Genomic DNA, 14,852 nt, shown 5'->3' on the forward strand with positions numbered 1-14,852 from the left:
TTTTTGTTTTTAGCTTTTTCAAGACAGGGTTTCTGTTTAACAGATCTGACTGATCCAGAACTTACTCTGTAAAACAGGCTAGCTCAAATTCAGAGGTCCACCTACTTCTGCGTCCTTAATTCTGGGATGAAAGGCTTATAGTAGCACCTCATGGCTAAAGCAGATTTTGGTTTTATTTCTTCGATTTGGATTGGATTTGAGAGAGAGAGTTTCCCTATTTTACAGGTTTCCCTGTTCCACACTTTAACCTGTAGATCAGTATGGGCCCTATAGGTCCACATCCCTCTGCCTGCAGGGTGCTGGGATTAAAGTTATGTGCAACCCATCCCAGCTCTGCTTTAATTATAAAACAGATCCTTAGTCAATAGGCTTCACTGGTTAATAATTAGCTACTTAGATAAAGCTAGCCTTGAACTCACTGAGCCCAATCTACCTTTGCCTCAAGAGTTCAGGGATTAAAGGTGTTTGCCGCCATTCTACTTACAGATTTATTTCTCTTAAAGATTTTTTTCTCTGTGTTTTTGGTGTTTTCTGTGCATATATGAATGTGCACCACATGTATGCCTGATGCCCACATTGTTGAGAAGGAGGGTTCAGATTTCAAGGAACTGGATTCACAGATCATTTCAATCCACCATGTAGGTGCTCAGAATAGAATATTAACAGGTGCTCATTATTGAGGATCCAACTCCTCAGCACAGGTCCCACTCCTGATTTCATCTTGGGCAAACATGCTGGTCTGATCCTACCTGACACATTATCTGTTTTCTGTCTACAAAGGGCAGCATCAGCCTCAGACCCTCTGTTTTCTGTTTCTCTTTAGGTCTATTTAAAAACAGAATCACATGTAAGTCTCAGGATGTCCCTCTATTTACAATATGGCTGAGGATGGGTTTTAATTGATCCCTCACTCCCAACTCTTGAATTGTGAGTTTCCAGGCATGGCTGTCATATCTGCTGCATGCACTGCTCCAAAGAGGACTCCCTGTATGTTTGGTAGCTCCCTACAAACTGAGTGTACACCCAGCACACTTGGACAATGTTAATGGAATCTGGCCGTGCTCCTTCCTCTAACTTTTGTGTAGGTACTACTGCAGTTTATTGAAGCATCCAATTCAGTCCTAGAGCTCCAGAACTTATTCCTGACTATTAAAAACTGTCTCAAATCCAGTGACAGTAATATTGATGAATTGTTTTATGTCTATTATCAGCAATAGATTGAACCCTGATCTGACACAAATCAGACTGACTTCGTGTGCATGAATAAAAATTTGCCCAAGTGTGGTGTTTCATATTAATCCTAGCAGGAAGAAGAATGCTGAGACAAGAGGATTGCTAGAACTTAGAGTTTGGAAACCACTCTAGATTCACAGCAAGACCCAGTCCTGTACCAAACTCAAAACTATGTAATAAAAAAGCAAATGAAGGGGGAAATCCACAAATTCAGTGATGTGCTGTTAAGTAACAAATAGAATGTTTGAGGGGTGTTGTGCTATGGATGTATTCTCACAGAGAGCTCTAATGCAATCAACGAAGTGGTTGGATGTTACATATAGAATTAAAAGGGTGGAGTTTAACCATCTAATCCAATTCTAATTCGAGGTTGAAGGGTGTAGGTGCAATAGGGAAGGTTACACAGAGAGGCATATAAAGTCTTCAGTGGAGACAGAAAATATTCAGACCTTGAGGTAGAAAAACTGCCTAGTTTGTCTAGGACTCAGAACTGCAGTACTCACAACGGGTATGTAATTGGTTTCCCTAGGGTTAAGCAGTTTGATGCAGTTTGATTTTAGACTCCAGGATAGTACAGGAAATTTCATTTTCTGTCTCTTTAGTAAAACACATTGAAGACCTTGGGTTTCATTCCCAATGCAGTTTTAGCCTCTTCTCCAATATATCTCTATGATAGCTTGTATACTTCATTAGTGTGCTTTATATATTTCTTTGATACAAGAATTTTCTAAGCCCTTGGGCATGTTGCTCTGGGTTTGCTGGAAATCAGATCATTCTGACTAACCTGTTCCTTCATATTTCCTTTCACTGAAATGATGGTCTTCTTTGTTTTTGTGAGACCCTGGCTCACATTGTAGCCCTATAGAACATGTAACTTTGATCATCATTAACTCCCAATAGCAGAAATTACAATTCTGAGTTAATAAAATGTCTCACCTTAGTCTTTGCTTTAGATCATTTTCACATGTTTCACCTGATTTCCTGATTTTTCTTTCCTTTCCTTTCCTTTTCCTTTTTCTTTTTCTCTTTTCCTTTTCTCTTTTCCTTTTCCTTTTCCTTTTCCTTTTCCTTTTCCTTTTCCTTTTCTTTTGTGTGTGTTTGAGTGTGTTTGTGGAGGGGTTTGGTATGCTTTTGGGACCCAAGAGAGCCTGAAAGTTGTAGGAACCCACAGTTGTCATCCTCCTTAGTGAGAATTCAATATTGATCTGCAACACAAGACTTTTGTTTGTATTTTTTTTTTGCACTGGTTTTTTTTGTATGTTTCTTGTTTGTTTTTTGCTATTCAGTTTTTGATTTGTTTTTTTTTTCTTTTTTTTAAATTTTTATTACTAAATTTAATTTCTCTTCAATTCATTTTTACCCTCCATTCATTATCCCCCTCCTGATCTGCCACTTGATTGTTCCTCATCCCATTCCTCCTACTTGTCCCTTGCCCCCCTCCCTTTTTTTTTTTTTTTTTTTTTTTTTTTTTGGTTTTTGAGACAGGGTTTCTCTGTGTAGCCCTAACTGTCCTGGAACTCACTCTGTAGACCAGGCTGGCCTTGAACTCAGAAATCTCCCTGCCTCTGCCTCCCAAGTGATGGGAATAAAGGCATGTGCCATTACTGCCTGGCCCTCCACCCATTTTTTTATTGATCACTTCATTTATTTACATTTCAAGTGTTATCTCATTTCCTGGTTTCAGCTCTGCAAGCCCCCTCTCATGATCCCTCCTCTTTACCACTAAGAGGGCACTCCCCCACCCACCCACACATTCCTGCCTCACTCCTCTAGCTTATCCACTTCACTAGGACAACAAGCCTCCACAGGACAAAGGACCTCCTCTCTTATTGAAGCCATATAAGGAATCATTTGCTACATATGTATCAGGAACTATAGACACACTCATGTATGTTTTCTGGTTGCTGACTTAGTTCCTGGGAAATCTGAGGGGTCCAGTTAGTTGATAATTTTTTCCTATGGGATTGTAATCCCCTTCAGCTTCTTCAGTCCTTCCCTTTCTCTTCCACTGTGGTCCCCAAGCTCAATGCAATTGTTGGTTGTGAGTGTCTACTATTGTATTAGACAGTTATAGGCACAGGCTCTCAGAGGACAACCATACCTTGGCATCAGCAACAGTGTTGGGGTTTGGTGTCTGCTAATTTTATAGATTCCAAGATTCCAGTCTCTGGATGGCCTTTTCTTCAGTCTTTGCTCCAATTTTTGTCCCTGTTTTTCCTTTAGATAGTAACAATTCTACGTTAAAATTTTTGAGATGTGTGAGTGGCCCCTTCCCTCAAAAGGGAGCCATGCATATTCATTGGGGGTTGCTTCATCAAGCTCTATCTCCTCTATGTTACATATTTCAGCCAGGGCCAGCTGTACTGGTTACTGGGAGTCTCTCCCATTTTGCATTCTTTCATTCTTTCCTTTTTAAAAGAAAGAGTAACAAATAAAAATATTTTGACCCCAAAATTAGGTGTCCATTAGAGTAATAGAGAGATTCCCATGATGCCAGTTTGAGAGTCTTTACACCACCAGTTTAGGATGAAGAGGTAAATTGGTGGCTTTATGACTGTCATGGCAGTAACTCAGAAGCTAAGTGGTTGATGTGATGGTGAAGGAATATTATAAAGTTTGTCTTGAATATATATTCTTTTCTAACTGCTTCCCCAGGAGCCTTTACTGAAGACCTGAGAGGATGAGTGGTCAGACCCCACCCACACACACTCTGCTGACACATGAAGCTTTGATCATGTCCTCTCTGGAGGAGTTGCCTACTGTGGTCTTCCCAGCACTATTCAAAGAGGCCTTTGCTGGCAGACAAACCAATCTCCTAAAGGCAATGGTGGCAGCCTGGCCTTTCCCCTGTCTCCCTGTGGGGTCATTGATGAAGAAGCCTAACCTAGAAACCTTGCAAGCCCTGCTAGATGGAATAGACATGCGACTGACAAGAGAGTTTCACCCCAGGTAAGCAATATCCATGTATTGTATAAGGGAGCATGAGGAGTACACAATAGACATTGCCAGGGAGATTGGCTTTGTACTAAATGGATCAGATGCTTCTAATCACATCATCAAGTAGGGATACAAGGTTCTTGAAAGCTATTGTTTACTTATACTGAGGACAGTTGGATATGGATTAGAGTTGAATATGGACTAGATTAGATTTAGCCTCACAGTAGAATGAGCCTATCCCTGGCCTTCCCACAACTAGTAATAATAATTAAATTTTCTAATTAATAATTAATTAATCTCTAAGGAGAAATAATGGTTACCTTACTGAAAGGAAAGTAATCAAGTGTAATGAAGCCCAGGAAAGCTTCTGTAGCATACCTGAGTCCACCTTGGATATCAGGTGCTTAAAAATCAAACACCTTAAATAGGAGGGGAGCTGAGTTTAGATATATGCAGCAAAAGATGATTCAGGGTGTGCTAACATTCATATGTTTCAACCACAGGAGGGCAAAACTTCAGGTTCTTGACATGAGAAATATGTACCATGCCTTCTGGAACATACGGGCTGATGCAAATGACAGTGACTGTAAATCAAAGACATTGGATGAAAAGCAGCTAGTGAAGGTCCTTCCGAGATATGCACGGAGGCAGCGTCTGAAGGTCATAGTCAACCTGTCAATCAGTTCCCACTTCAATAAATCAAAGGCATATTTCTTGAATTGGGCCAAGCAGAGAATAGGATCCCTATATTTCTGCTGTATAAAGATGAAGATCTGGGACCCACCAGACCAAGTTATCAGAGACATCTTTAATGTTTTTGATCCAGAGCACATCACAGAATTAGAACTGAATACTGACTGGACTCTGTTACAGCTTGCACATTTTGCTCCCTATTTTGGGCACATGAAAAATCTTCAAAAAGTCTTCCTGGCACCCCTCCACAAGAATACCTCCCCTATTATCAATATAACAAGTGCCACAGAAGCCAAGTGTGTTCACAAAATTATTTCTCAGTTTTCCCAATTCAACTGTCTCCAGCATATCTTCATGAAACACGTCCATTTTCTAAGAGACTACATGAATCAGGTCCTAGGGTAAGCAAGAATGGAGATCTGGGTCAGGTACAAAAGCAAATCTGTCTATCTTAAGATTAGTGGTCCATGATGCCTGCCAGTCACTAGGAACAACATTTAGACATTCATTAGACTCAGAAAGTTGTATCTTGTTTCAATGTATACTGAAATATACAATGGGAATACTACAAGTTATAATAGTATCTCAAATGAGAACTCATGGTGTAGAGAAGTGATTTGGTGTAAAGAGTAGGTCAGATCTTGTAAGAATGAGTTGTAATTCTTCCTGGAATCATGCCCGTCCAATCAAATGGATAGGGAAGAGAAAGGGGAGTGTATAGATGAGTCAGGATACTCATTAGTACAGTTTGAACATGAGCTATATGCTCAGATCTGTGAGAACAGCCTTCTATCTTCCCCAAGTGCCAATGGGAGAAACGTTTTGAGCCTAAGTAGCACTGAGTGTATGGGACAGGTGAATGTAAATTAGAGCAAGGATGATTGCAGAAGGAATGATGGAATGTAGATTCAATGAGTCCACAGAATTTATCAAAATTCTGTCAGGACTTTCTTAGATTGGAAGTTCTTCTGTGTGTGTGTTTTTTGTTTTTTAATGATGAACTGGTTTTCAGCTTGAGTGTGAGATCCAAGGATGAATTGTGGGATTGGCATGAATGAGCAGATCCAATAGTAAGCATCATAGATGATGTACTTGATCCTTTTGTCAAACTGAGCTTGGGGCCCCTGGTTTATTCTACCTCTATGTACATCCCAGCCAAACCTTTACAACACTACTTTTTAGAACTAACCCTCTGGTCTCCTCTATCCCTAGGTGCCTGATGACACCCTTGGAGACCCTCTCCATCACTCAATGCCTAATTTCACAGAGAGACTTTGATTTATTTTCCTGCTCCCAAAACCTCTTTAAATTAAAACATCTGGAAATAAGAGGGATGATCTTATATGCTTTGGATCTTATGCCTCTGAGAGGTCTCCTACAAAAAGTAGCAGACACTCTTGAGATTCTGGATTTTCAGTGGTGTAGGATGTAGGACTCCCAGATCAATGCCCTCCTACCTGCCCTCAGTCAATGCACTCAGCTCAACCAGATCAACTTCTACAACAATGACTTCTCCATGTGCACCCTGAAGGCCCTTTTCCAGCACACAGCCAACTGGAGCAAGATGAATGTGGAACAATACCCTGCCCCTCTGCAGTGCTATAATGAGTTGGGTCATGTCTCTGTAGAAAGATTTGTCCAACTTTGTCAGGAGCTCATGTATACTCTCAGAGCTATAAGGCAGCCCAAGAGCATCTCTTTTGCTACAGATAACTGTCAAAAATGTGGTAAGCCCTGTGTCTATGACCAGGGCCCAATATTTTGTTCTTGTTTTCAGTAAACATAGATACAGGACTTCTGGATATGAATAAATGACAGGCTTGGGACACATCTTTTATCTGCAGTGCTCAGAAACTGTGATTTCAGACACTTCCCATATGGTTGGAAATAAAGAGATTTACAGTGACTGGGACCCTGAAGGTTGAGCTTAACATTGGGACCATTTCGATGGAATCTGATATCAGGGGGGTTGTGGGGTCAGAAAAAGAGTTTGGCATTTATATGTGGCTTCTGCCCAGACATTGTATATATAGATGCTTTTTTGTGTACTCATAAACCTAGATGATCTCTCTCATGGGTCTTTGACTATTAACAACATCACTATCAGGGTCAGGGTCTAGAAGGTTGAATAGGTCCAGGATTGGAAATACACTGTTATTTTATAAAGAAAGGTAAGTTTTAGGTGATAAATGGCATGTATAAAATGAAAGTATTCGTGACACATCTTTCCCTTGTCTCTTGCCTGGGCTACATGTGTAACACTTTTGTGTGGCTGATCAGTTATGTGCACAAAACATTTAAACTAAAGTGAGCAACATAGACAAATTCTTTGAAGGAGGAAGAAAAGTGTCACAAATGGTTACTATACAGTACATTCAGACCACAAAGCACCTTGGACCCATCAAAGATGCCTAAAGTTAAGAAGACAACATAGAGCAAAGCAAACAGGCTTTCCATTCTAGCTTTGAACTCTTGATATTTTTGTCATGCCTTAATGAGTTTACTAACAGGAACCTCTATATGAGGTCTTCATGACATGTGTCTCTAGGGCCCTATTCCTATGGAGTCCCAAAATCTATGAAGTACCTATAGTATATGTAAAGGTGTCCAATAATATGCAGGTAACTTATCTACATGAAGTATTTACTTTTAAAAAATGTATTTTAAGGCTTTAGTTGTAATAAAAACAAAAGAAAAGAATCTCCCTCTGCCTAGTCATTATACCCCTTTCTGTATAGCAAACTATCAATAAAATAATTTATTGTTACTCTGTATTTATTGAACACTTGGCACATGAGTCCTTTGCTTAAGATCATTGTTATTGTCTTAATAGAATAACATATCAAAATTTAAGGACTCTGCCACAAATGCCCTCTGGAGAGAAGTCAAAATTAACACATTGATGCCAGGAATGTCACAATTAAATTTTGGGAAGGTGGGTAAAGTTATCAGCTATGGTTGAACACATGGACATCTAGGCTGGCCTAAGGCACAGAGGAAGACAAAGCAAACAAGCCTCTCTTAGGCTCCTTCTTTCTGTCTTCCCCTACATTCTGACTACCTGTCTGAATGTCCAGTTTCCTAGCCTTGTTCCTTAGGACCAGTGAACTCACCTGAAATTTGCTGACAATAAACATGCATTCACACTCTTTAAACAGGCAGCCCGTAGTTTGGGAGAGATTGCTCACAGGTTAAATGCACATGCTGCTTTTGCATAGGAGCAAAGTTTGGTTTCAGTGCTAATAATCAGGTCACTCTTGAACTCAGACTTCAGGTGAAAGGACTCTCTTTTCTGGACTATGTGGATCTTGGCTTTCACATGCATGAACACGTAATATGTCACTATGCACATAGCTAAAGAAGTCCTTTAAAAATGACTCAATTTCACAAATAGAACTCAATTAAAATGGGGATGTTGATTGTGTGTCTCTGAAGAGAGCCTGTGGAATTTCAGGTGTTTCCATTGAGTTGAGTTGGTGATCAATAGTGTAGGGTGCTCTGGGCTTCAGAGTTTGAACTACTGTACCATTGGTGAGTGAGAGGAAATTAGGAGTTTGTCCATGTTCAACATTTATTTCTGTATGTATTTTATATTCCTGTTCTAGTTGCATGTATGCTTACATGTCAGAAAAAGGCATCAGAACCTTGTATAGATAGTTTTAAGCAGGTCAGGGGGTTGTCTAGAATTGAACTCAGGTTGTTGGAAAGAGCAGCCAGTACTCTTAGTTACTGAGACATTTCTCCAGACCTATGTTTGACAATCCAAAAAGTACTTGTGGATACATAATTACAAGGAATCAGGTGTCTGTTTTGCATAAAAACTTACCAGATTGTCATTGTCTTTAATTCATTACATTTCAAACATATTTTACACATGTGTGTGTTGAAGTATTGCTTGTTTATTTCTTATATAGTCACTATATAGGTCTGCCAAAGAAATTAAAATATTCAGGGTCAGTCCAAGAAAGGTCTGGATGTAGTTCTCTTCATAGATTGTTTATCTATCCATTCACTGGATCTGTGAACATCATTAAACAGGGTGTAATAGTACATAGGAGTTTTCTGGTTTCAGAGCAGAAATTCAATATCATACTATCTACTTAGCTAAATATCTAATATGAAAATTCAAGAAACTTACTTTTGATGTGGAGCTAGAGTCCCTCAGCACTTTCCTCCCAGTCTCTCTTGACATCATCTTATCCCTGCTCAGGAATGGAATAAAAGCTGTGCAAAATAAGTAAATAAAAATCAAAATAATAAAAAACTCAATGATTTCTATAGTATAGACATCAAGCATACATTGCTAAGAGAAGAGAAATAAACCATGTGCAGATGGAGGGAAATGAGAACTAAAATAAATATAACTTTACCTATTTATGTCTGTAGGGAAATGTCTGACTGAAGCAACATTCTTTGTATAATTGGCACATGCTGATTATCAGTTATAAGTACAAACTAATGATAGCCACCAAGCTTCACAACAATCTTTAAAACTTTATCTTATACCAAAATACTTGCATATCTCATGATATTTTTAGTGTAATTATAACAATCCCCATCAAAATTCCAACTCAATTCTTCAATGAATTAGAAAGGGCAATCGGCAGATTCATCTGGAATAACAAAAAAACGAGGATAGCAAAAACTCTTCTCAAGGATAAAAGAACCTCTGGTGGAATCACCATGCCGGACCTAAAACTGCACTACAGAGCAATTGTGATCAAAACTTCATGGTACTGGTATAGTGACAGACAATAGACCAGTGGAACAGAATTGAAGACCCAGAGATGAATCCACACACCTATGGTCACTTGATCTTTGACAAGGGAGCTAAAACCATCCAGTGGAAAAAAGAGCATTTTCATTAAATGGTGCTGGTACAACTGGCGGTTATCATGTAGAAGAATGCGAATTGATCCATTTCTATCTCCTTGTACTAAGGTCAAATCTAAGTGGATTAAGGAACTCCACATAAAACCAGACAGACTGAAACTTATAGAGGAGAAAGTAGAAAAAAGCCTCAAAGATATGGGTACAGGGGAAAAATTCCTGAATAGAACAACTATGACTTGTGCTGTAAGATCAAGAATCGATAAATGGGACCTCATAAAATTGCAAAGATTCTGCAAAGCAAAAGACACCATCAATAAGACAAAAAGGCCACCAACTGATTAGGAAAGCATCTTTACCTATCCCAAATCGGATAGGGGACTAATATCCAATATATATAAAGAACTCAAGAAGGTGGACTCTAGAAAATCAAATAACCCCATTAAAAAATGGGGCTCAGAGCTGAACAAAGAATTCTCATCTGAGGAATACCAAATGGCAGAGAATCACCTGAAAAAATGTTCAACATCCTTAATCATCAGGGAAATGCAAATCAAAACAACACTGAGATTCCACTTCACTCCAGTCAGAATGATTAAGATCAAAAACTCAGGTGACAGCAGAAGCTGGCGAGGATGTGGAGAAAGGGGAACACTCCTCCATTGTTGGTGGGATTGCAAGTTTGTACAACCACTCTGGAAATCAGTCTGGCTGTTCCTCAGAAAATTGGACATAGTACTACCGGAGGATCCCTCAATACCTCTCCTGGGCATATATCCAGAAAATATGCCAACCAGTAAAAAGAACACATGCTCCACTATGTTCATAGCAGCCTTGTTTATAATAGTCAGAAGCTGGAAAGAACCCAGATGCCCCTCAACAGAGGAATGGATACAGAAAATGTGGTACATTTACACAATGGAATACGACTCAGCTATTAAAAAAATGAATTTATGAAATTCCTAGGCAAATGGATGGACCTGGACGGTATCATCCTGAGTGAGGTAACCCAATCACAAAGGAACTCGCACAGTATGTACTCACTGATAAGTGGATATTAGCCCAGAAACTTAGGATACCCAAGATATAAGATACAACTTGCCAAACGCATGAAATTCAAGAAGAAAGAATACCAAAGTGTGGACACTTTACCCTTTCTTAGAAATGGGAACAAAACACCCAGGGAAGGAGTTACAGAGACAAAATCTGGAGCTGTGACGAAAGGATGGATCATCTAGTGATTGCCATATGCAGGTATCCATCCCATAATCAGCTTCCAAATGCTGACACCATTGCATACAGCAGCAAGATTTTGCTGAAAGGACCCAGATATAGCTCTCTCTTGTGAGACTATGCCGGGGCCTAGGAAAAACACAGAAGTGGATGATCACAGTCAGCTGTTGGATGGGTCACAAGTCCCCCAATGGAGGAGCTAGAGAAATTACCCAAGGAGCTAAAGGGAACTGCAACCGTATAGGTGGAACAATGATATGAAATAACCAGCAACCCTGGAGCTCTTGCCTCTAGTTGCATATGTATTAAAAGATGGTCTAGTTGGCCATCACTGCAAAGAGAGGCCCATTGGACTTGCAAACTTTATATGTCCCAGTACAGGGGAAAGCCAGGGCCAAAAAGGGGGAGTGGATGGGTAGGGGATTGGGGGGTGGGTATGAAGGACCTTTGGGATAGCATTGAAAATGTAAATGAGGAAAATACCTAATAAAAAAAATCACACACACACACACAAAAGTGGCCCACAAAAACATTTGTTGCTAGTACGTCTCAGGGAAAACTTGTTTCTATTCAGTTTGCAGTGGACAACATTTAAATGTTAAAAATAGCTAGCTCCCTATTTATCACTTCTATTGATTTTCATTAACTCATGTATTTATTTTCTTTACCAGGTGATCATATCCTGCCTTTCTTTTCCTTCCAGTCCTACCTTCTGTCTTTCCCCCTCATTTCCTGCTCCCATTCTCCCCTGTAAAGAAGAGGCACCTACTCCCCACTATCCTGGCACACCAAGATGTGTAATACCATGTGGAGTTACAGTCAGATAGGTCTACACCAACCATACAGTTCCATGTTTTCTGCTACTAAACAGAAAAGTCTGGGAACACACACCAGAAATTTAGTAAGGTGTTTCCCCAGTAGGCAGAAGGGACCCTAAATGCCCAGATAGGGCCTGGTCAGCCTTTCTTGGGCTAAGAGGTTGGCATTTCAATGCTCTCATTCTTATGACCAACCTCCTAGCTGATCTTTGAGATAAGAATTAGACCCTTGGGTGACTTCTCTTCTTGAAAGCCATTCATAATCCCTCAGGCTCTTGTAGCAATTCCTAAATTCCTACATCTAGGTTGAACCACTTTCAGGCAAATTCAGTACATTCTTGTGATGACCTGAACATCTAGCCTTGGCTGTAGACTTAAACCTGTTACTGAACTCTGCTCTGGATGCCAGTACGAATAGTTCAGTAACACCCCATCACCCAGGGGGTGCTAAATTGTCTTTGAACACATCCATGGGCACTCCACTGGGATGTCTCCTGGAAAATCTCAAATCTCTGAAGTTAGTTCAATAAGGTCAGGATTAAGTACCCATTAAACAATAGCTCCAAATGGACACTTAAAGGTACACTAGATCTAATGATTTTAAGGGATCTTCATCCATACTTCAGAGGTCTGGTAAATGGAAAGAGGTTCCCTTTGTACAGGCATTCATCTATCTTCACTCCCATCCCTCCATGTGCTCCTCTTGTACCCCAACCAAACTTCTCTTAACTGTGAAACCTACATAACCTCTGATAGATGAGTCTACGACCCTTCATCCACCTCCTTTACAATGCAGACCTGTTCCACGCTGCTGAAAACCCAAACTGCTGCCTCAGTTTCTCCTTCTCACCAGGACAACCCATACCCTCCTAGCTTGACCTCTCAAACCCCTCCCCTCCTCCTGTGCCAGCTGCAGGTCACTACAATCACATTGCATTGGTGTTGACCTTTACTCCTCCTATAACCTGCTATAAGGCCACAGCCAAACCCCCAAGTCCTCTTCCAGGGCCACCTGACCAAGCACTGGTCCTTCCTCTAAGGGAAGTTACTGGGGTGGACAGCCTTGTCAGAGTACATGTCCCTTTCTACCTGAGTGAACTTTCTCAAATAGAAAACAGACTTGGTTCCTGTCTCTCTAATTCCTCTACCTTTATTAAAGAGTTTCAGTACATTACGCAATCTATTATTATTATTATTATTATTATTATTATTAGGTATTTATTTAATTTACACTTCCAATGCTATCCCAAAAGTCCCCCACACCCTCCCACACCTACTCCCCCACCCACTCACTCCCACTTCTTGGCCCTGGCGTTCCCCTGTACTGAGGCATATAAAGTTTGCAAGACCAATGGGCCTATCTTTCCACTGATGGACGACTAGGCCATCTTCTGATACATATGCAGCTAGAGACATGAGTTCTGGGGGGGGGGGTACTAGTTGGTTCATATTGTTGTTCCACCTATAGGGTTGCAGATCCCCCCAGCTCCTTGGGTACTTTCTCTAGCTCCTCCATTGGGGGCCCTGTGATCCATCCAATACTGACTGGGAGCATCCACTTCTGTGTTTTGCTAGGCCCTGGCATAGTCTCACGAGAGACAGCTATAGCTGGGTCCTTTCAGCAAAATCTTGCTAGTGTATGCAATGGTGTCAGCGTTTGGAGGCTGATTATGGTATGGATACCCGGGTATGGCAGTCTCTAGATGGTCCACCCTTTTGTCTCAGCTCCAAACTTTGTCTCTGTAACTCCTTCCATGGGTGTTTTGATCCCAATTCTAAGAATGGGCAAAGTATCCACACTTTGGTCTTCATTCTTCTTGAGTTTCATGTGTTTCACAAATTGTATCTCATATCTTGGGTATTCTAAGTTTCTGGGCTAATATCCACTTATCAGTGAGTACATATTATGTGAGTTCTTTTTTGATTGAGTTACCTCACTCAGGATGATGCCCTCCAGGTCCATCCACTTGCCTAGGACTTTCATAAATTCATTCTTTTTAATAGGTGAGTAGTACTCCATTGTGTAAATGTAACACATTTTCTGTATCTAATCCTCTACTGAGGGACATCTGGGTTCTTTCCAGCTTCTGGCTATTTTAAATAAGATTGCTATGAACATAGTGGAGCATGAGTCCTTCTTACTGGTTGGAACATCTTCTGGATATATGCCCAGGAGAGGTATTGCTGGATCCTCCGGTAGTACTATGTCCAATTTTCTGAGGAACGGCCAGACTGATTTCCAGAGTGGTTGTACAAGTGTGCAATCCCACCAACAATGGAGGAGTGTTCCTCTATCTGCACATCCTCACCAGCATCTGCTGTCACCTGAATTTTTGATCTTAGCCATTCTGACTTATATGAGGTGGAATCTCAGGGTTGTTTTGATTTGCATTTCTCTGATGATTAAGGATGCTGAACATTTTTTCAGGTGCTTCTAAGCCATTCATATTCCTCAGGTGAGACTTCTTTGTTTACTTTACCAAATCTTATAGCTTGACTTTCCATTATGTACATATGATCCTTACTAATAATTTACTTCCTGATGAACACAGGTGAGTTTGGGAAGAGACAAAAACACATGCAGACAAAATTCACCAAATAGATGGAACCTATCCAATTGGTTTAATTGCATCAGTGCAGTACCTGACCAAGTTCCTCGATGGAATTACAATTTTGCAGTTGGTATTTTACCCAGAGATTGATTTATAACATGCCTTCAGGCCAGCCTAAAAAAGGCAGTCTTAAAGATGGTAAATTTTGAAAAACTCCACGAGGTTTTCCAGGACAAAGAGAAAAACCCATCTCAATTTTTAGCATGCCTCACAAAGGCTTTATTTCAATACACTAATCTGGACCCTGAAAACCCAGAAGGTAAGCAACTTCTGATGCCTTACTTTTTTTCCCAGAGCTACTTCAAAATAAAAGTTAAACTTAACTTGTTGGAGAAGGGACCCCACTTCTCAGACAGAAGCCTTGGTGCTGGCCTTCAAGGTGTACCATAAGAGAGATGAGAAGCCCACGGAAAAAATTACCACAGGCTGGCAAAGGCTATCTGACCAGCCCCAGCTATGACACCATACTACTGGTCTTCTAAGCTCAGTGACCAAC

The 14,852-nt window shown here is 40.4% G+C and overlaps 1 protein-coding gene across 1 annotated transcript; it reads left to right on the plus strand.

Moving 5' to 3' along the window:
• The first annotated feature begins 3,892 nt into the window (after positions 1-3,892).
• LOC100861655 (PRAME family member 9/15-like) lies at positions 3,893-6,828 on the plus strand. Its single transcript, XM_030251657.1, has 3 exons — positions 3,893-4,182; positions 4,674-5,264; positions 6,076-6,828. Exons 1-3 carry the CDS (start codon positions 3,914-3,916, stop codon positions 6,293-6,295), a joined length of 1,080 nt encoding a protein of 359 aa, XP_030107517.1. The 5' UTR covers positions 3,893-3,913; the 3' UTR covers positions 6,296-6,828.
• Positions 6,829-14,852: the final 8,024 nt, after the last annotated feature.

The sequence above is a fragment of the Mus musculus genome (assembly GCF_000001635.26).
Source record: "Mus musculus strain C57BL/6J chromosome 5 unlocalized genomic contig, GRCm38.p6 C57BL/6J MMCHR5_RANDOM_CTG5".
NCBI lineage: Eukaryota > Metazoa > Chordata > Mammalia > Rodentia > Muridae > Mus > Mus musculus.